The sequence below is a fragment of the Simochromis diagramma genome, unplaced genomic scaffold, assembly GCF_900408965.1.
Source record: "Simochromis diagramma unplaced genomic scaffold, fSimDia1.1 OVJJ01000361.1, whole genome shotgun sequence".
In the NCBI taxonomy this organism is placed as follows: domain Eukaryota; kingdom Metazoa; phylum Chordata; class Actinopteri; order Cichliformes; family Cichlidae; genus Simochromis; species Simochromis diagramma.
The window spans coordinates 17,782,005-17,805,187 of record NW_024386860.1 but is presented as its reverse complement, the minus strand read 5'-3'; the positions used below and the strand labels follow the sequence as shown (position 1 = coordinate 17,805,187).

The window sequence follows — 23,183 nt, the reverse complement described above, 5'->3', positions numbered from 1 at the left end:
GACATGACCATCAAACAGCAGTCGCTTTCTAAAACATCAGATATGTATCGGATTCAGGACCACATACGAAAGTGACCCAGATCGGATTTGTGCCGTTCACACCGTCACACCATGATCGGATAGATGGGTCGCAGAGGGTCAGAAAAGTCGGATTGATGCGCTTTCGCCTGCAGTGTGAACGCAGCCTTAGTGGCATCACTGAAGGCGCCTCTGGTGCCATGTTTTGCTAAAAAGAAATGTATGGACTGCAAAATGTATTTAGGAACAGGTGTGTGAAAAAGAGGCGTTAAAAGAATCAGCCTTTGTTTTTCCCAACAAGCTGTTTGATATCACAGCGACGCAAGTGCAGCCTCGTCTCTGCCGCACAGCTTTGCTGTCACTCTGATGACGTAAAGGCAGCGTTACTCTGATGACGTGAAAGCTGTCTGCGTCTCCAAACAAGCTAAACACTTTGCTCAGGATATCCACGACGTCTCATCGTTGCTCTTAAGCTTTGTGAGCTATTTCAGTCGGGCGGCCTCATCACTGGAAATGAAACGATAAAAGCTTTTTGTTTAAGCTTTTAAACTTCGTAACAACGTGGAGGACAAAACTGTGGGTGAGCTCGTGATTTGTAATCTACCTCGTCTCTGAGCTCCAGCGCTGCTTTTGCTCTCTCGCTGGCCTGGAGGGGAGGGGGCGGGGTCGTGACCCCTGGGCCGGGGAGGCCGGGACGAGTGCAATATTGGAGGGGAGATATGACAACAGCGCACCACATCCCGGACCTGCCCGACCCCGGGAGGAAACTCGCCACACACCCTGAAACGCACAGCCGTGTTTCCGTGACTACAGAGGATATTACATCATAGCTGACATTGTAGAACAAGCTCATTTTAATAACCTCGTAATCCTAATCTCTCCTCAGACTAAACCCTGATGCACACTTTGCTTTCAACACACAAAGTTTGGATTACTGCATGTAATAATAGTAATTATATACAACTCAGAAACGCATGCATCTGAGTAGCAATATTATGCAGTATTATTTTGTTTAAAGCTACACGTTAATTTTAAGATTGTTGTACATTTATCAGGTTTTATTTGTTTGTTTTTAATTTTTAACCAAACACAAAACATTCAGCTGCCAGTAATACAACTTATAACTTATTTATCGTCCATTAGTTATCATGACTTTACAGAAAGTTACAGGTAAATAAGAGAAAAGTAAAGTTAGGATTGCGATTCCGCATGTGACAAATAAGGGATCTTCACAGGATTTATGTGTGTGTGTGAAGGTTACACACGTCTTTCTTTAAAGTTGTCTGTGGAACACATGTCGCTATCTTTAATTTATTTTAAACGGTAACACTAATGAGGAAAAACACAGCTGAAAACAAGTTTTACACTTTTGTACCTTGATAAATACACTTGTACTTAACAACTTGTTCTTTTAGTTAAACATCTTCCAGCGAAAGATGTTATAAAAACGAAATGAACATGTTATACAGAAAATGATGAGTTTTATATTCAATGCAAAAAGTCATTTTCCGATTGGACATAAACATTTATAAACATTTAGCCATCACAATTATATTATAACAAACTAATGAAGTAGAACCCCCCGTAAAAATGTAAAGCAGCCACGCAGATACTGATGATTAAAAAGCGTTTGATAAAAACGCACTTTTTCTGGCGGGTATAGACTTTCCTTTCAGCTGTTTGTGATTCAGCTGACCCATCCGCGGTTAGGAGCTCCTGGATGTCCTAACATGAGAACCGCTTTAACATTTCGCCTCTGAGGTTCACAGAGACGCGAGTCATGACGAGTGTTTAAAAGGTTCCGCTTCTCCCTCCTGACGTGATTTTACCAGATCATCGTCACATGCTGACGTGATGAGTTCAAGTTCTTGTGATAAAAGCGAAAACGAAGAAGAGCTCACCTCTGTGCAGCCTCCCTCTGCCTGTCCATGTCGCCTTGTTGTTTCAGGTCTGTGGAGGGTCCCAGTCAGTCAGTGCTGGTTTTAATCCGAACCCCCACCCACACCCACAAACCCCCACTTCTAAACACTAACAAAGGCTCTGGGAGCTGCTCAGTGAGGCGTAGAGGGGCCCCGCTTCACGCTTAAAGGGCCAACAACTTAACCTGGGAAGCCCTGCGGCAGCGTCCATCTGCACTCGCTTACATCCTCGTTCACACTCGCAGAACTTCACCCAGGGCCGATGGAGGAGGAGCCAATCACCTGTGTTTACCTGCAGACGCAGTGTTTGATTGTAGCTCCCACCTGCCTAAGCTCTGACGTCATCACCCGCAAGTCTGAATGACGATGACATTAAAACAGCAGCAGGTGATTTTCTGCATCCTCAAAGTGACAGTGCTGCCCCCTGCTGCCGCTACGTGGAACCGCGTTTGCCCCCAGCACCACCGGCCCTCCCCCTCATTACCCTCACAGGGGTGGCCTGTTGTGTCCCCAGCTAGCTGACCCCCTAGCAGCAGGTATGTCTACATTAAAACACTTTATACTTTTTCTTCCTCATCTAATCTTCATAATAAAGATATCGTACTCCATATGTTTAATGTTAAAGCTTACTTTAAAATAAAATGTATGTTAAACACCTTGTACTGTAGTAAAATTATACTTCTTTCACTGCATTGTACAAAAAGAAGCTTAAAGTCTTGTGCAGCCACTTTTCATATTCTACATCTAATGCTCCATCTACATATGTCAGCCACACATATGCATGCTTATAAAGATGTGAAAAAAGAAACAGCAAGTAAAACAGCAGCAGGATGCAAATAGAGTTTGACTTCATGGAGGTCTGAAATATAAATAAACTGTCGCTGTGTGTGTGTGTGTGTGTGTGTGTGTGCGCGAGGACAGTTGTCGTGCAGCAGGTGGTTGTTGCAGACTTATTTAGGAACAACTGAAGCTCCCAGTGTGAACGCACCACAAGTTCCAGACCAGGACCTGGGGTGGGTCGATCCTCAGATACTAACCTGGACTGAGTCTGAGATCTGAGTCGAGTCTAGGAGAGTTTTGGACCGAGACCTTTAGCAGCAGGTTCAGGAGCTCGGATCGATTTCCCTTCGATAAACTGCAGACATGGACGGACAGAACCGGCAGAAGGTAAGAGACAAAAAACAAAGTACATAATAAGAAAATTACAAACTTGGATCAGATTTTTATTATTATTTGTTAGGATTTTACCTGAGGCTGTATCGCTAATTTACCTTCAACATAAAGAATATAAAATCGTTGTGTGTTTTCAGCAGCATTTGAATATTTATGGTTTAGTATCACCTCTAACACTTCCAGACGTCACAGAACAGAGTTTTTCTTACACTGAAGAAACCACCTACATGTAGTTTTGGACTGTAATATGAATTATGGAAAACTTTTTGTTCACACCTCTAGCAAATTTCATTTCAGGCTCTAAAAGTATAAAAAATATAGAATTATGTTTTTCTTCTTTTGGCTATGGTAAATGGCCTGTATTTGTATATCGCTTTACTTGGTCCTAAGGACCCCAAAGCGCTTTACGCGCATCCAGTCATCCACCCATTCACACACCCATTCACACACTGGTGATGGCAGCTACATTGTAGCCACAGCCACCCTGGGGCGCACTGACAGAGGCGAGGCTGCCGGACACTGGCGCCACCGGGCCCTCTGACCACCACCAGTAGGCAACGGGTGAAGTGTCTTGCCCAAGGACACAACGACCGGAGCTCAAACCGGCAACCTTCCGGTTACAAGACTGAACTGCCAACTCTTGAGCCACGATCGCCTTCATGGCTTAAGTGAGACTCTTTGTAGTTTCACCATCACGTTGGTGTAATCGTTAAACCCTGACACACTTTTTCACTTTTTGTTTGATGAATACAGTCTCGCAGAAGTGAATTCATGTGGTTTAATAATTAGCAGCTGCTGTCCAACAGAAAACACTTTAGTTACACGATTTCACTGTAAACCGGTGGCGTGTGATTTCGCAGCACACCACAGTACTGCTATGAAAAGCAGATATTGTCTGACTTCTCCAGAGTAGTTCCCCAAACACTTTATCCAAATTATTTCTGTTTATTTACCAAAAGTGTTTTTAGTGCATTTGTCCAACAACAAAGACAAGAAAATTTTAATTACTATATTTCTTAATATTCTTATTTTAATCATGAGTTTTAAGGTAAACTGCTTTGGCGTACTTTCATAAGACATTTTATTCATTTGTCTATCACCAAAATGTACATTTTGTCAACTGCTTTTATTGTGAAAGGCAAGAACGCGAGGAAGCTTCTGGTATAGATTAAGCTGTGCCCAAAGTTAGTGGCAGCTAGTAATGCTCACTGAGACGAGAGACACTCAAGAGCACAACAATCACATCCTTTGGATTTTTAAACCCGCCCACCAGTGATGAAAACGTGAGAAACACGAAATTATTACCTGTGACTCAGCCTGAGTGGAATTCTGTGACCAGTATGACCAGTGAGACTCATGCTCAAAAAATGTTCCCAGTGTGTGTGTGTGTGTGTGTGCTCATACATATAAACTGCTCATATTGTGTGTGGGTATTTATAAGCCTGTGTGACTGTAACTCTGCAGAGCAACTGAGGTTTAAATTTAGCCTCACACTCCAAAACACACACACACAGTCACGTTTGCATTACTGGAAACACAGGACGCTGACCAGGAGCATTTGCAGCAGACCTAACGTTGCATATTAATATTAGTGTATCGCATTAGACCTTAAACCGAGGACATACCTTCAGATTTAATCATTCACCTTATAGGGACTCGCTTATCAACAGGAGGTCGAGTCCTCACCATGCAGTTGTGTAAACAGACGAGTACAACAAGCTCGCACACACACACACACACACACACACACAGCTGTTAAAGAGGGCTAAAGGTCAGCTGACAGCTGTCTGTCACCGTTCATGCTGGTCATTATTTTAAAGGACCAGTTCAGTGTTTTTATATAAATCCTTTGATTGACTGAGGATCAATTTCAAGCCCCCAAAGCTCAATTTAAAGACTGGAAATGCTGGAAACAGCCGGCATGCTCCCTGTTCAGCGTCACATATTTGGAACCTACCCGGGGGCCCCTGCCGAGGCCCCTCATTCCCACATTCCCAAGTGTGTGTGTGTCCCAGTAACCAACTCCAGAGAGCAGTCTGGTCACCTTTCTGTAGTCACAGCCTTAGCGTCTCCCGGTCAGACCTGGTGACACCGTTATTCCTTATTTGCTGCTTTTATGAAGCACTGAAGTAGTTCCACATTTGTGCTGACTTCATGTGTTTGTGGAGGTTTTTGAACAAACTAGTTGCCTTCAGTTTGATCTGTGGTGGCAGCTAAAACCCAACGGAACAGGCAACAACATCAATCATTTATTGAGGTGTTCAACGTATTTTTGACACTGCCTCCTGCTAACAGCACACGGGGACGACGTGTAGATGACGGTCCGCAAAGTTCTGTGTGGAACCATCGCAGTAAGCCCCGCCCACTGACCGCTGCTGTTTGTTCTGTAGGAAAAAACACAGACAAACAGACAAGAGTCCATTTTACAGCGCAGAGAGAGAAAAGGAGGCAGGTTGACCTGAATGAATCACTCGGGCTGAATATTTATCGTTCTTTTATTAATACTTAGATCTGCTTAACTTGGAGGAAACTGCAGAAACAGGATATTTAAGGATCTAAAGTAATTTTGTTATTGAGTTTATCAGTGAGGACCAACTCTGAGCAGGTAGGCCTCATATTAAAGCTTCTGACCAAATTTCACACCTTTAACTTCTTTATTCCACAAAAACTAGTGTGAAACAAATAAAAGTGATAAATCATCATTAATTAACAAAAGATAATCAGTTGTTTACATTTTTTAAGCAGCATTTGCATTGAACATATAAATAACGTTAACAGAGAGAAATGGGACAATAAATGTGGTTTGGAGAGAACAGAGAAAACAGCTGTTTTTAGCCCCTGCCCTTCAAGCCAGCAAATCAAATGCCAGCAACAGTTAGCTCACGAGTGAGTAAACAGAAAACCCCAACAATCACACGATCACTATGAGAAAGCGCTTTGGCATCAGTGGGAACCAGACTCGGGGAGGTCCAGTCATCTGCCAGAGTGTGATATAAATCACAGACTGGAAAAACACGTTTAATAATAAAAATGTAGACAACCAAAAACTACATAGACAATAAAAGCAATAAAGCAATGCAACAGGAATAGAATCCATGAACGTCACAGTAAACAGTGAAAGTGTCGGTGCAGCTTCGGCTAAGTTGACCATGACATAAAAAAATCAATCAAAGGGTTGAAAAAATGTTAAAGAATCGTTCAGGTGATCACGAGTCATGTGACATTTGTGTGTGCAGGTTTTCTAATGGCTCCTGGAGAAGAAGAAGGTTCCAGCGAGCATCATGCAGGTGAGCTGAAGGTCCCGATGGTGGCGCTCTGTCACATCTGTGTTACTGTGAGAAAACAGTCACACGATTCCACAGAAAGTCAAAAAAAGGAATGTGACTCTTATGTTTTATCCTCAGATGTGTGAATCGCTGTTTGAAAAGATCCTTCTGTATATTTGTTTAGAGGGGGGGAAACTCACACCGAAGGCCCCAAACATTGTTGCACAAGGCTCGAAATGTGTTGTTTTTTTCTGCTGTAAAAGTCGGGACACTTTCACAGAGGAGTCTTTGGTGGCTGACTCACAGTACAGGAACTGGTCATTCTTCCGTTCCTGAGGTTTTCATGAATAGGATAAGATAACTCTTTGTTTCCGTTGCACAGTCATGCTTAGCACAATAGTACAACAGAACTGGAAACTGTCCCACGCTGGCATAAGCACAACTAAGCACAACAAACACAACAGAGGAATTTAAGTGGATTTGTCCAAGTGCAAGAAAGGTTTGAGCAAAAAAAGTAATGATTTAAGAAAAAATAAAAGAGTGAGTGAAAGTTTATTGCACATTATTATTGTTGTTGTTATTGCCCACCCAAAAAGTCCAGGGATGTAGCCAATCAGGTCAGCTGTTAGCATTGATTAGGGCTGTCGCCCTGTTGTAAAAGCTGTCCTTGAGTCTGTTGGTCCGGGACCTCAGCAGCCTGAACCTCCAGCCAGACGGCAGCAGCGTAAACACCCGGTGTCCTGGGTGTGTGCAGTCCCGTAGGATGCTGCGTGTCCTCCTGAGACAGCGAGTGCTGCACAGGTCCTTCAGGGAGGGAAGAGGATGTGCCTTTTTGTGTGCCATGGTGCAGCTGGAGAACCACACAGATGCAGGATGTCAGCACACTTTCATGGAGCAGCGGTAGAAGACGATCAGGTCAGAGAGGTATAATAATGGAAAATGCACAACATGAGGAAAGACGAGGAGAAAAAAGAACTCCCCCCAGACTGAGCTCCAACGGGGAGATCAGTTTGAGAACAGAAAAAAACAACACCGCAGCGCATACAAAAAGCACATGACTATCATCTGAGAAGCTTCTTCAGTTCTAGGGTCAAATGGTGGAGAGTCCCAGATTTAAACCCAGTGGGAGTTTCCCCCCAAAGAGGGAGAAAGGACCCTCTGATGATCCTCCACCTAATCACATGAGCCAAGGGGTGAAAATGGGTGTGGGTCACAATCAGGTGAGCTCATTGTGAAACCTGGCCCCACCCTATCATGTGAATTCCTGAGGTCAGATGGCCCAGGATGTGAGTGGGCGTTAAGGCGTCTGGGAAGGATCTCAAAACTGGATTATAGATGGCAGACAGTTGGTGTCGTAAACCCCGCCTCTGTTCAAAGATGGTCGCTCACAGTGGACATAGATGCTTCTTTCACTCCTCTTTCAAACCATCTGTCCTCTCTGTCCAAAATGTGAACACTGGCATCCTCGAAAGAGTGACCTTTGACCTTTAGATGCAGATGGACCGCTGAGTCTTGTCCCGTGAAGTTTGTGTTTAGGAGTTTTGTCTTTCGGGTGAACCAGTTTTTGTCTGAGTGTGTTGCTGGGTCTGAAGTACACCGGGATGTCGTCATCTTCTTTTCTGTGCATCAGAAGAGAAGATCAGACACCAGCGAGGGAGGATAAGAACGACAGACTCAACAACATTGTCATCCCCTATGTAGCCGGTGTATCAGGGAAACTCAGGAGAGTTTTCTCCAAGCACGACATCCCGGTGCATTTGTTTTTTTTATGTCTATCTGAATTCTTGTTCACATGAATAGTTTATATAAAAGATGTCCAACTCAGAGACATCTTAGGTCAGGCCTACCTGCCTTTTTGACTAAGAATGTGGACCAAGGAACTGTGCTCAATAATCAATAAATTATGAAACAACTGTACAGTATATGTATTATACAGCATGCTTTCAGCTGCAGGAATGCTGAATGTTTGAGTACAGAGACAATGTGTTTATCAGCGTGACGGCCTTTGGAAAGAAACTACAGATGTCTGCTTGTTTTGATGTGCGTGCTCTGTAGCGCCTCCTAGAGGGGAGGAGTGTGAAAAGGTTGTGTGTGTCGATTCTGGATTTGTTCAAATCCTGCAGACCTCACTGCTCATTGTAGTTTGTTCTTGTCCTGTTTGGCGGCTGATCCAAACCATGAGCAGAGTGTAGACAGATCAGTAGCTTCAGAGGCAGGTTGAACTTTTTGAGCTGCAGCAGGAAGTACATCCTCTGCTCGGCCTCTTTGGAGATTCAGTCAGTATTGTATGTTGCTCCAGGTTCTGACAGACTGGGACCCTAGAAACCTGAAGGTTTCCACTGCAGACACAGTGCTGTTAGGTGAGGGGGGACAATGCTGAGGTGCTCCTCCTGAATTCCACTGTCGTCTCCACATTTTCAAACCAAGGCTGTGCTCAAGCCCACATCTTTATGCAGATTCATCACCGCACTTGGAACATCCAGTGACTGTCGCACCAACTTAGGTGAGGCCCAGATGTCTGACAAGCTACCTGCTTAGCCTAATTAGCAGGAATCTGTGCCCCTGTGTTCTACCTGTATAGTTTATGGATGCAGATTGCTAACTAAGCGTGGTAGCATTAGATGATAACCTGGCACTCCACATATTTGTTTTAGTACGGTCACATCAGCATGGACAAAGCCAAAACACTAAAACCCAAAACACAGAGATACAAAACTAATTGGTGACTCGAGGGTAGCAGTGAAATCTCTCTTTTTTTTACACTCTATGCATGTCTACAGTCTGGATTTGAAAACATGTAGGAGTGTGCTGAAAGGAGGTATTCATGCCTGGAAGTAGGGCTGGGCGATATGGCCTAAAAGCCATATCGCGATATAATTTGAAGCACGTGCGGTAACGATATATATCGCGATATATTCTTTTCTTCTGTATAACGTATTTTCCACACTATAAGGCACACTTAAAATACTTTAATTTTCTCAAAAATCGAGAGTGTGCCTTATGTATGAATTCTGGTTGTGCTTACTGACCTCGAACCGATTTTGGCGTGCAGATTTTTGAAACTAATTCAAACGTACAGCTCTGCTACCACTTCTAACATAAAGACAGAAAACTAAACAGCAGTGACGTTTGCAGGGTTACTGAAGTTGGACTACCTGGTATATAATGTTGTGCTACGTGATTGCTAGCGACACAGCTATGTTAGCATAGCATTAGCACAGTGAAGCTGGAGGATGAAGCCAACTTTTCTTCCACTCGATAAAAGTTAACGTGAGGGATTCTGTTGGTCAGGGACAAATGCAATCGCATAGCAGGATGCTGTACACGGGCCAAACTTCAGTCAGGAGAACAACTGAGATCATTCATCCACAATACGAGGTTAGTCATTAATATACTGCAACAACATGGGAACAGAACAGCTGCGAGAGAATTCAACATTAATGAATCAATGTTACGGAAGTGGAGGAAGCGCAGTTTTTGGCTTTCCCCATATTTCAAAAGTGCTTCACCTCTTTGCTGTGACTGTCACCCGCCATAATTTGCAGATGATAATGGTTTTAGCCGCTGCGATGCTTTTGACATCATCAACATGCGCTGTCGCGATAGAGTGATATAGTCAAAATCTCTGTCGTTGGCCAAATTTATATCGTTTCTATCATATATCGTGTATATCGCCCACCCCTACCTGGAAGTCAAAATTATGTTAGTCACTGGTTTCAGTCAACCACAGAATTAATACGAACTCTGATGATCAGTTTTAAAGAGAATGATGATTGCAATCAGACAGATGAACTCATGTGCAGTGAAATCACTGATGGACTGTAATATTTAATTATCACATGAGCCTGCCAGTGAATCATGCTGAGTAGCATCATGAGAGGGGAAGAGAGGTACCAGTTCCCACTCAGAGCATCATCATGATCAGAAATCCTTATCAGAGCAAACGAACCAGCTCATTTACAAGTGGAGGCGGGTTACAGGGTTTGGCTGCTAACAGGTGAGTGTGGCACATGTCTGTGGCATTTTTCAGACTGGTGCTGATTGACTGAACGACCTGCTGTGAGCCTGCTGATGGCGCTCTGGGCTGCCTTGCTGTGGAAGTGCTGGATCCACTTGACTCTGCTGCTCATCCAGGTTTCTTTACCTGAAGGTACACACACACACACACACACACACATAAACAAAAGACTGCCCAGTACATTACAGACAAAACAGGAGAGTTCTTCATCTTGAGAGCCCAACAGGAAGTGGAAAGCCATTAGTGATAATAACCACAAACTGTTATTTTGATCCTTTAAATATTTATTTGCCAACATGTAAGAATATGGATTTTTAACCAGCAGCCTTTCAGCTGAGCATTAATCAATGCATGTCTCAGGTATCAGCCTTTAGCAGCAGCTTAGGGCCTTCAAAATAAAAGCTTCCCATTAGAGAGACAGAGTGCCAGTGGATTCTTAAAAGCTTGTGTTTTTCTCCTGAAGATTTATTTTTTGCTAGAATTTTCGGACTTTCTGAGCAACAACACCACTCCACACCTGCTCCAGAGCAGACTCTGTCATAGATCAGCATGTATGAAAGCACCACCTGCTGACCAGTTCTCCCGAAAATAGCAGAATTCCTGGAAGATCCATCAAACACGGATGTATGGCTGGAAATGCATCCCAAACAGTCTTTGTCTTAGATGCTCAGATGTGTCTGTATGCCTGTTGTTTTTTTAAATTTAACTGTAAGCAGTAAAGAGTTTTAAACCGCTGTGGTTAGCAAGAAGGTCTTGGGTTCAAATCCTTGTTTTGTGTGGCATGTACGGGTCCTCTCCCAGCCCCACAGTCCAAAGACATGCAGTTAGTGCGGTTAGGTTAATGGTGATTCTATACCAGGGGTCTCAAACTCAAATGAGCCGTGGGCCGCTGCTGGCACCGTCATCTCATTGGAGGACCACTTTAGTGCTTAAGTAGTACAAAAAATCAAACAAACAAGAAACCACCCACTGATATTTCCTGAAATGTAGTGTTTTGTTTGTTTGTTTCAAATAAATTTCAAATATTGTATAACACGACAAAACTGCAAACGTGAATTGTTTTCTCACTCCTAACTAACTGAAGCCTTTCATTGGTCCACCAACTAAACAAAGCTCCTTCTCCTCGTGGCAGCACTTCTATCATTTTGTTCGTACTTAACAAAATAAAAATGCAGACATCAGTATACACATTAATCTGAACTAACACAGCCAATCCCTCAACATGTTTGTACTTTACTGTACCTCGGACAGGTGCGCGGCTCCGAGCCATAGTAAATGGCCTGTATTTGTATAGCGCTTTACTAGTCCCTAAGGACCCCAAAGCGCTTTACACATCCAGCCATCCATCCATTCACACACTGGTGATGGCAGCTACATTGTAGCCACAGCCGTCCTGACCACCACCAGTAGGCAACGGGTAAAGTGTCTTGCCCAAGGACACAACGAGCGAGACCGACAACCTTCCGATTACAAGGCGAACTCCCAACTCTTGAGCCACGATCGCCGCGGTAGTAAAGGGACCTCTGCTCTGGCTGATACGTCGGGTTCGTGTCGGGCTCGTAGCTGAAAACTAGCTTCACTTTGTTGTCTGGGTCAACTTTGCTAGTGAGAGACAGAGAGAGGCGTTGAAAAGCTGCTCCAACCGAACTTATTGTTTCGGAGGAAAACACGAACACAGTGTACAGTCGAGTCTTAACAGCTTACTTACAGCTGGGCTCGTCAGGCACTCTTCTTGGCTGCAGGTTATTATTATATTTACATGCTTCCAGCTCCCGTTTCTGCTCGGTGACAGCTCGTACTTTTCCTTTTTCTCCCTCCCTCGCTCACAGACACATAACAGCAGTCCATGCTCCCTGCAGCACGGACTACACTGCCCATGCCTGTAACACTCTGCTCATATTGCCTTCATATTAATAGAATTTTTGAATAATGATTAAAAAAAATATTTCTTCACACCAAGTAGAGGTTAAGGGAGCTGCAAGTGACCCGCGGGCCGAGAGTTTGAGACCTGGACTGTCCATAGGTGTGAATGTGAGTGCCCATTGTTGTCTTTCTCTCTCTGTTAGTGATGCGACCTGTCTGGTCTATTTACCGTTTACCAAATCAAATTTCAAAGTAAGCTAGTCCTACATTTGAAATATATTTTTATATTTATTCTTCACATCATTTCAGTCCAGAAAATGCTGAGACTGCAGTATTATTGTATCACAGGCTCCTGGAGACTAAACTAGGAAGCCAGTTCAGTACACCCAGGATAGCTTTTCCTTATTTGGCTTCACTTGCATGAAGCTGGTTTTCAGCAACCTCCAGAACTGTGACGGTAAAAGTCTAAAAGTCAATGTGGACGTGGCAAAACTTGCAGTTCCAGTGTCCACTTGTTCTCCAGGGTCAACTACGTATAAGAAGAAGCTACTTTGAGCTTCTCCTTTATTCACAAAGGATTGCCACAGCAGTTCTGATGTTCTCCCTGATGCAATTCCAGAGGGATTTGTATCTCCTTCCAGAATTTGCTGATCAGGCAAATGTGAAAACTGCTGCATGGTGGGAGCCCTAGTTCGAGTGTCCGTAAGCCTGTTTATGCTAAACACTTTCTCCTTCTTATCAGTTACAGCTTCCTGTCATATCCTGAGGTGTAACTCGGATTTTGTGGCTGCAACGCTGGACCTGGGCAGCAGCAGTAGTGGCAGCGGCGGCGGGGCAGCAGGAGGAGGAGCAGCAGCTGTCAGCAGGCAGGCGGCGAACGCCGGTTACTGCAGCGCCCTGCGTTCGTACGCCATGTGCACCAAGAGGCTGTCGCGAGCGTGTCGTGGTGACCTCGCTTACCACTCTGCAGTCCAAGGAATCGAAGATCTGCTCATCCAGCATCGCTGCCCCCGGGTCGGGCCCACGGCACAGCCCCGGGCCCCCCCTGCTGAAACGCTGTCGGGGGACACCTGCCTGTATGAGAGGAGCTTCTTCAGCAGGGAGGGGCAGACACCCGAATACCTGCACTGCAGCGTGTTCGGAGACCCGCACATCAGAACTTTCAACAATGACTTCCACACATGTGCCGTTCCGGGGGCGTGGCCTCTCATTGACAATGAGTATCTGTACGTACAAGCCACCAGCTCACCAGCCAGGGGAGGCATGTACGCCACAGTTCTCACCAAGGTGAGTGCTGACACTTACAGGAGCAGTCAAATGCACCATCAGCTTCTCATGTAAACCTCAACTTACGGTCGGGGGGGGGGATCCAAGCAGAGGGTGAGGTGGGGTACACCCTGCATGCCGTCAGTCTGCTGCAGGGCTGACCGATAGAGCACCGTCGCATTGTGCTCAAACTACAGCCCAGTGCACAAAATGCAGTTTACTGTGAAAAGAGAGAAATGAATGTCAGACATGCTGAAAACTGACAAAATGTCCCAATAACAGCAAATAAAAATGTAACAGTGAGCAGAAATAAACATTTACGACCCCAAAATGAAAATAATCACAGAGCTATTATGGAAAACGGCATTTAATGTCTTCTTTTTCCTCTCAGATCACCATCATCTTCAAGAACTGGCGTCAGTGTATCGACCAGCAGCTGTACCAGGCCGAACTGGATAACGTCCCCGCCGCCTTCGCTGACGGCTCGATGTGGAGCGGCGAGTGGCGAGGTCATCGCAGCCTCACGGTTCGGTCTCTGAATCCCGGCCGGCACGCCGAGATCCGAGCGGTGCACGTCGGCACGGTCTTGGTGGTGCGTCAGAGCGGCCGCTCGCTCGGCCTCTCAGTCCTCTCGCCACGTGGCGTCGTTGAGGCGTTCAGGCCTGAGCAGGACCTCCAGCTGTGCGTGTGGGGCTGCCCCCCCTCCCAGAGACTCAGCACGCTTCACCCACCACCATCAGACCCTTTGATGTCCACCGCCATCAGCGCTGAGGACCACTGCGCGGCGCTGCTTCCAGCTCGAGACGTCTACTATCAGGCCTGCGTGTTCGACCTGATCGCCAGCGGAGACCTGAACTCCAGCATGGCCGCTGTCAGTGCACTGCAGGATGCCCAAACCATGATCCCAGACAGGGAGGGGGTTCACCTGCTGCTGGTTGGATCTGCAGGGCACACACGACCTCACCTCACGCTGCTGCTGCTGCTGCTTAGCATTTTGGGAACTCTTAGCAGGCCCTGAGAAACAGGAAGTGACCTCAGACTGTGAAGCTGAAGGAAATGTTTGGAAAATTTCCCAAACACAGCACCTGGAAGAGGACCTAAACGTGATGTCCCAGACGCTGACATCACTGCTGACACCTGAAGCTGGTTTCATGGTCCCACAGAGGAAGCTCCCGTGCGGGCGTGGCCCGTCTGCCTGTCTTTGTGCTGTTGTTGGTCCGTTAGCTAGCCACGGAGAAAAGTCAAGCTCTAAAACACAAAGAGCTGAACTGAAACTGAGACAAGTGTCACTGCAGCCTGTTTGTTTCGCTCTTTGAACTTTATGCTACGGTTCTCCCGTTAAACTCTTTTTTCACTCCCTCTTGTATCCAGACCAGTCGACATTAGGCAGTTACTCACATCATGTAATTTCAGCATTGCACTATATCTTGGAGGACTGCATGGGAGTGTGTCTACCGTGGATGAAAACCCCACAGAGACATTTGTGGGACCATAAAACCAGCAGATGGCGTCCTGATGGTCACAGTCTGGATGGAACGGAGCCGCTTGGAAACTTTCCAGGGCCGCAGACTTTAATCGGAGCCCCGAATGTTTGTGGATCACTGCAGCTGATCCAGAACCTCAAAAAAATCTGTGTGCAAAAGAAAAAAGAAATTCATTTAGCTGCTAATTAACAATCTGATAATAAAGATTTCCTCGTGAAATGTTGAATAGTTTGTGATTTTGTTTTATTTTGATGTTCCAGTGCAGTACAAGAGCACGTCGCTCTCGCTCTGCAGGCCTACTTGTTGTTCCAGAGTATTTAAAAGCAGAATGGGAGGCAGAGCCTTCAGCTTCTGTGGAACCAGCTTCCAGTTTGGATTCAGGAGACAGACACTATCTCTACTTTCAAGATCAGGCTTCAAACTTTCCTTTTTGCTAAAGCATATAGTTAGGGCTGGACCAGGTGACCCTGAATCCTCCCTTAGTTATGCTGCAATAGACGTAGGCTGCCGGGGATTCCCATGATGCACATGAGTAGTTCTTTACTCACTGCATGTGATCTGAGTTATTTTTCATCTCTGGCTCTCTTCTACAGTGAGTCTTTGTCTGCTTTTACTATTTAGACAAACGGCATCAAATGAAGTTCAGACGAGACAGTTTCAGTTGCTCTACCACCATGAACTGAAATGTCCTGATGCAAAACATTGAACCCAAATTTCCATCAACTCCACTCCTGATGTGTTTGTGGCTGAATGAGGACCCAGGATAAAACAGAAGCCCTTTGTTACCCCGGTTCCTTTTTTTTTTTATTGTTTGTTCAGTAAACCTCCCCCGGAGCTTGGAGGACTGCACCGCAGTGTGTCTACTTTGGGTGAAAAGCAGAAGCTCTATTTCCTGAGAAACCTCAGGAAAATTAATACCAGATAAACCTTTATTAGTCCCACAAGTGGGAAATGTTTTTTAGAGATGGCACGATACCACTTTTTTATGTCCGATACCGATACGATATCATAAATTTGGATATCTGCCGATACCGATATGAATCCGATATAGTGTTTTTTAATCAACAAAACTGTTTTTTAAATATCTTGCTGCATTTTGTATAAGTTCATACTCAAGTTTAAAACAACAACTACACTAAAGCTATTCTGTTATACCTGTATGCAAAAAAAAAAAAATTTCATAGTTCAGCAATACTGATCAATCTAATAAACTCAAACCTACACCATCCTCCCTATTCTGGTATTTTAAAGAGTACTTAGCATAAATATTAAGCAACCTAACTAATAGGGTTCCAACTCCCAGCAACAACAAAAATAAATAAATAAAAAATAGGGAACCACCCCTCACGCTCCACCTCATGATGCTTAATCGACGTAATCAACCTTAATTTGATGCAGTGTGAAAAAAAATGCACAGAAATCAATTATTTTTCAAGAAATATTAAATAGATTCAACATCTTTCTTCAACAAAATTGCAGACTGCACAGATGGTACCTTCCCAAAGGAAAAAGTACTACAGCTTACTAGGGTATATATGTTAGACTTAATAGTCACTATATACAGTAATGGACTTCTATACATTTTGCATCAAATTAAAACTTTGGGTGTCAGATAATTATTTATTAAAAGCTCGACATTTTAAATGAGAATAAGAAAGAAAAGTATGTCTTTGTGCCCCCTTTTCCCTGTTCATGCCCTATCGGCCCCCCTGGCTAAACTTTGCTAGATCCGCCCCTGCACAGTTACCAGCGTCAGCTACGTAGAAAAAGATCCTCGAGTAGAAAGTAATATTAAATACATTCTAACAACAGCTGATCAAGCTTAAACATGCTGCTGTTGTTCAGCCGCTGGTTTCCTCTTTCTGGTGCAAAGTGGGCCAAAAACAAACAAGAGAGACTGACTGGACAGAAAAGCCGATCAGCTGATCGTTAAGCAGTTTCATGATTGAAGTAGCAGCAAGAAGAGGCAGTCGCTTGTTAAGCTTAACGCAGGAATGCTTTACAAACATTCAGAGATGGACTTACACACTTGCTTTACTTCTCTCGGGGATAACTTTGTCGGAGATGAAATACCGGGTTGCTAGCAAAGCTCCAAATGCTATCCAGACCACCACAGGTCCCGCATGCCACAGCCGCTCTATCACGTGATGCATACTGCTCCGATGTGCTAACGTTCTGAGGTGAGTTACGGCGTGTTGCAAGTTTTGTGAGGTGCTTTCCTGATATTTAATGGATCGGATTACTTTTTTTATTTTTCTCCGATATCCGATCCAGTAATTTAGGTCAGTATCGGACCGATACCGATACGTAATATCGGATCGGTCCATCTCTAGTTTTGATCACGGCTACAATTTAAGAGCAGCAAAGATTAAGAAACAGAAGAACAGCAACAATAGAATAAGATTAGAAATAATATCATACTATACAAAACAAAATAAAGTACATAGAATACATTAAAAATAACATCCGTCAAAAGCTGCCGGTGTCCTGCTATCGATGTTTATCGAGAGCATCCTGTGCTACTGCCTCTGTGTGCGGGTCCCCAGCTGCACAGCAGGAACTCGGCTGTTCCTCTGGAGCAACACCCAAATGCAGCCATCAGGCAAAAGATACAGGATCTAAATAGCAGCTTTGAATTCCAAGTCATTTCCTCCAATTCAGTCTCACAAATACTGCGCAGACATCGTGTTTATGACTCTTGCGTATTGGATTCTTTTGTAATTATATTCAAACTGTTTCTCTTGACTCTGCAGGGACTGCACGTTATTTTGTTGACAATAAAGATCATTTAAATCTTCCTGTTTGCAAAAGCGATCCACAGTAAACTCACAGAGGAGATCACGAGTGTGGAGACGCAGACGTGCTGTCGACACCTCGTTGTCTTTCTGTCTCACTTTGGGTTTTTTTTTTCTAGAGACAAAGTCTCTCTCTGCTTGCTTTGCATCTTTTTGTGTGTCTTTGGATTCTTTCCCGTTCACGTTCCCGGAGGAGCCACCAGCCGAAGTGCTCGCACACAGCTGCAGTGGCCTGAAAACAAAGAGAGTGTAAGAGTGTGCTTCAGTGTAAGAATAGCAGGGGACAGGTCCTGGTCACAGAGGCAGAGACACACGGGGTTGTTATGTGTTTGTCTGAAACGTTATGAAGCTAAAAGCCTCAGACTTCCAAAGAATCACATCCAAGCAGGGAAAATGACGACATGGCATTCCAGCAGCCTGAAACGTTTCCTCTACAAATTTAAATGTAATTTCATCATCACTCAGATCTGATTAATCGCTGAATCAGAGTAATGTTGAACAGAAGTGCACAGCAAACCGAGCAGGATGACTGAGTGAGCTGCATCACGTTCGTGCCCACCACAAAAAGCTGCAGTAAAACTGAAGTGCTTGTAAACCCTCATTTTTCCAAGGAAAAGCTACTTTAAAATCACAAAGTGAAAGGGAACGTGGGTCAAACAACGTGACTCACCATGAGAAAACAAAGACACACAATGAATTAATAAGCAGGCTGGATTATTCAGGGGTTATTCAAACAGTCAGCAAAGTCCTGCGAGTATAATCCAGGATGTTCATGTCAAATGTGTCAGTTTAAAAAGAAAAATGGTGACACTTTTATTTTTCTTCTTCTTAATTTTACTTCATTTGTTTTTTTTTTAAAGATTTTTAATCATAATTTCATTTCAGGCTGATGATCCACCTTCATTTAATCAGAAGTGAACATGAACCTGGACCCAAATCACCCTGCATCCATCTTTCAACACTTACTGTAAGTTTTCAAACTGTCTCACAAAGCCGACAGCCCTGCTCCTCCCTCTCTTTTAGGGGAACGCTGACGCAATCCCAAGCTGAGACATCTAATCTCTCCAGCATTCCTGAGCTCTTTTCCTCAGACGTATGACTTATTTCCAAATTTGTTGAGCCTGCAGGTGTTCATTTGAGGACTGAAAAACTTCACGACCGCCCAAATGTTCATTATTTGCATAAAACAGCGCTCTGATCACATTTTTGGTGCTACTGTAGCAAAGCTCTGCAGACACTCCTCTACTTGTCCTCTACTTGGGGCAAAAATTCCTTTCCACTATTTTTCAGCTCCCTATATGCTTTACCTATATGCTTTTTTTTACTATTAAAAAGCCCTAAAGGCAACTTTTTTCCAGCTTCATCATTTCCTGTGATGGTGACTATATTGTCGTGTATATGTAATACATAAACACGCTCCATCCATTCTCTTCCGCTTATCCTTTTTCAGCTGTCTTAGGGCGAGAGGCACGGTACAGCTGGACAGCTCACCAGCCTGTCACATAGACGCACACAGCCATCCACACTGTGCCGCCTGCACTTAAACACTATTAATAAAATAAATCCCTGCATGCGTGCAGTGTGAAGTGTTTTTGAATGTCAGTGACAATAGAAATGCCAGTCCACTTACCAAGTGCAGCAAACAGTAGTTTGCAAAACGTGTGAATGAAATGTGTGAATTTTAAGGCTTTCAAATATTGTCCAATCAGCATTTTCTCTGAAAGTCTTTATGTGCCATGTACGATATTCTCTACTAGAAGAGTGAAAAAAGTATTAAAGTATTGTTTTCCTTTTACATCTCTGTGCCCGTGCTTTGTGGGTATTTAATGTATGTATGAGTAAGTGCCTCACTACAAGTAAGAAACGCAGAGTTATTGTGAAATGTGAATAATAAGGAAGATCAAGAAATCCCCTTATTTAATGATGTGATATAACGTGCAGGCAGGAAACACCTTCAGTGTAACTCTGACTCAGCTCTGAGAGTCTCTGGATCGTCCTGGAAAGTGACTTAGCAGAAAAAACAACTGATGTCAAACCTTCTGAGAAGCGAGCCGACGACTTCCTCGGAATCTGCTTCAACACACGACGGACGGAGCTTAAATATGAGCATCAGGAGCATGAAGACCTCACATCACAGCCTCCACAGGACAGGACCACAGACCAGAGGAGCAGGGACCAAACTGAAGTCTGGACCATCACAGGATAACAAGTCAGTTTTAAATGTCTTCCTTACCTTTGCTTACCTTTTATTTCAAACATTTAAAACTATTATTCTTGATATTTCTGCACCATTTTTTAGAGTTTGTGCTTGAATTTCAATATTTGTCTGCCAACTAAATGCATGTCTATTCCCAGCAGCTGGGATAAGCTGCACAGCTAAACATCTGCATGCTTGAACAAGCAGAAATACCTGAAATGAATGTAAAAGAAACAATGGCACAAATGAAAGCGCTCGAAGGTAAATCAGGAGAATGATACAGAAGGGCAAAAAGTAAGAATTGATTTAATGGAGTTTATTATTATTATCTCAAAAAGATGCTGTCATGCACAAGAAGTGTGTGCAGTTTTCCCAGTGACAGGCGCTGTTATATAAAGTATGTGAGATCTTGGTGTAGTTTGAAATGCCCTGATCGTTGCTTAGAATAAACATTAAATGAAAATATGTGATACAGTCATCAGTGGTCACCTATGTGTGCAAAGTGGTTCCATCAGTTTTTGGATTTATGATGACAAATAAACTGATTTTCATTAGCAAATATCTGAGGCTGATTTGATTAGAAAATGATTTAAAGAAAATAAGAATATTGTGCCACCAGTGTTTAAATGCACACTGAGTTGGTGTTTGCTGTGGATTCCTGGAATTTCATTGTGGAATACGAAACGAATTATTATTTGAATGAAGTCTGAAAAAGGTCGAACAGATTCTTTGATTTAGGAGACATGAAGTTTGGGGAGAGTCAAACTTTGACTTCGTGACTTTCTGATTTCATTATTGAGCCTGGAATTACTCAGATTACACGATATATTTTATAAGCCTGACACTGAAACTAAAAACTAAACAAATTTCTTTCACTGTAATTTCCGCAGCACAGAAAAGTTTGTGCTTTTCTTTTGGTGGAGTTTTTGCAAAACACTTCAGAAATCCGACAAATAATTCCTCTACACTTTATAGATTTATGGTTTATTTGGAAGGAGGTAAAAACGTCCATTTTCTTTGTATTTTTCCACTTTTTGTGTTTTGAATATGAAGCAAGATTAAAGTTGCTCTTTTTTAAACTGACAAGTGCAGCAATGTCACCGAATTATTTTTTAATTATTTGAAAATTTCACATTTACTAACAACCTGACGGTCAGCAGATCAGGGGTCCGCGGGTCGTTGTGACCCCGCTGACCGATATGTCAGGGTGATGTTCTCGCCAGCAGCGCGCGTGTGTGCGCGTAAATTGCGCACAGAACGAGCTCCTCTCTCTGTGGTTCAAGGCCAGGTGCGCAGAGTCCGCGAAGGTCTTTCTATTTCACTAAATAAAACTACACCACAAACTAGTGATGACAAAAAATGTTTTTAAATAAAAATTTAAAGTACAGTCGAAACAAATTAAAACTATCTGAAATGATATTGCGCATGAATAAAATTCAACAGGAAACGTCCTTAATTTATTCTTTCTTAGTTTGGTCAAATTTAACATCAGGAGGTTTTAAACTCCCACGTCCCCTTAAACAGATGCATGGAGCGTGTGTCGAAATCTCCATTCTGATATTTCTTCCGCTCGCAACGGTGATGAAACAAGCAAAGGCACCGAAATTAAAAACAACTAAACACTAAAATAAATGAAACTGAACTGAAAACGAAACTCCACAAAATAAAGCAATGAAAGAAAAAACTGAAAATACATTACAAGTATAATATGTTCGATGTCTGCGTGTTTTTCTGCGCGTAAAGTTAAAGTCGAGTGAAGGACGAGTTGAGAAAAACACATTTTAAAAAGCGCAGCGACGGAGCAGGTCGATCGAAAATAGTCAAAAAGCGCCTGTATGTGCTGTGACTGTGTTTGAGGGTTCACCTACTTACATTTGTAATCTGAAGAACTTTCACTGCAGACAAACAAGGTAGAGAAATTTGAGCTTTATAACAGTCACTATAAACTTGTAATTACCACGATATTCGAAAAATATGCGAATGACACAATATGTCCTAAGAAATCGTTCCTCTTTTTTCTTTCCCTTTAATTTTGTAGTTATAGATTTAAATTCTTTACAGCTTCAGTCTTTAACTGAAGGGGGACAGCTGACAGACAACACTTTGTTTTTATTCATAGGTAAAATAACGTCGTTGAAGTAAAATGTTTTAATCGTGTGGGGGACACAGGGTAGGGTGACGGCCCTACACGACCCGGGGAGGGGTCTCATTCCCAAACTGAATTAGATTTAAACTCCACCACTGACAGTAAAGTGTTTTTACAGTATATCCTGTTCACTGTGAGTCATTAGTGCCTAATAGACTTGTTATCACCCAATAAAGCCAAAGACATCCTACGGAATGTTTTTTAGCAGAGTCATTCGTGAAATGGCAGCATCTGTTTTTAATATCTCCATCTCACAGCCGGTGGCTGACTGAGTCACTGGTCACAGGATTTTATGTGAAGCCCACAAACACCCCGGTTATCTCAGGGTCAGGTGGCATTAACAAGTCTCGCTTCTGCGGTTTGAAACCAAAGCCCTCTTCTTTCTGTTGCAGTGCATTGTGAGTACCTGCTCATCCTGTTTCTTGGGGGTTTGGTGGAGCTTGCTGCAGGTCGGGCATTACCACCAAACGCTGAAATGAAGAGCATCGTTGAGGACCTCCACGGGGCGCTGGAAAAATACAACAGCTACCTGAAAGAGGATGTGAGACACGAGCCGTGCAGGCGTCCACACAACACTCTCTTTGAATAAATGTGCATTTTTACCCATTTGAAACAATTTAATGAGTCTCGCTCACACCTGTGTTTTTGCTGCAGGCGCATCTGAAAGGTCTGCCATTTGAGCCTTGCAAAGAGACGCCTGCTTACCTGAACCAGGTACAACTCAAATCACATGTCTTTATTTAACAGCAGGAGGCACATTAAAAATCCAAATCCAGATAAGATGTATCAAAATAATTGTTGCTATTACACAATAATAACACACAATTTCACTTTGAACTTTGACATGTTGTGAGAGATACACTCAGCAGATTCAAAGCTCATTTTATTTATTGGTCCTTGTTTTGGTCAGAGCACCACGGTGGCCCACAGACTCACTCAGTATGAGCAATGCACAAAGAAGCTTCAAGATCTCCTTCCTGACATCAGACACCAAGTCATCACACACAACTACGAGCTGCTGCAACACCTGGTGAGTCT

General features: G+C 43.5%; 1 protein-coding gene across 6 annotated transcripts; it reads left to right on the top strand.

Moving 5' to 3' along the window:
• The first annotated feature begins 22 nt into the window (after positions 1–22).
• hjv (hemojuvelin BMP co-receptor) lies at positions 23–15,233 on the top strand. 6 transcript variants are annotated; one of them, XR_005695742.1, is made up of 7 exons: positions 23–2,473; positions 2,859–3,104; positions 6,347–6,397; positions 10,407–10,526; positions 13,000–13,544; positions 13,915–14,602; positions 14,876–15,233. XR_005695742.1 is itself a non-coding variant. In XM_040031208.1 (6 exons), exons 4-6 carry the CDS (start codon positions 10,448–10,450, stop codon positions 14,539–14,541), a joined length of 1,251 nt encoding a protein of 416 aa, XP_039887142.1. In that variant the 5' UTR covers positions 23–2,473; positions 2,859–3,104; positions 6,347–6,397; positions 10,407–10,447; the 3' UTR covers positions 14,542–15,233. The 6 variants fall into 6 exon arrangements, 5 of the variants coding, with proteins under 5 accessions (XP_039887142.1, XP_039887143.1, XP_039887144.1 ...); XM_040031208.1 differs by having other exon boundaries at positions 13,915–15,233; XM_040031209.1 differs by lacking the exon at positions 23–2,473 and having other exon boundaries at positions 2,729–3,104; positions 13,915–15,233.
• The last annotated feature ends 7,950 nt before the right edge of the window (positions 15,234–23,183 follow it).

Bases quoted from the DNA above. Each gene is read 5' to 3' on its own strand.
- hjv (XM_040031208.1), top strand. From the start codon at position 10,448: ATGGCGCTCTGGGCTGCCTTGCTGTGGAAGTGCTGGATCCACTTGACT. The intron at 10,527-12,999 runs GTACACACACAC...CCTTCTTATCAG, and splicing joins CCAGGTTTCTTTACCTGAAG to TTACAGCTTCCTGTCATATC. The intron at 13,545-13,914 runs GTGAGTGCTGAC...TTTTCCTCTCAG, and splicing joins ACGCCACAGTTCTCACCAAG to ATCACCATCATCTTCAAGAA.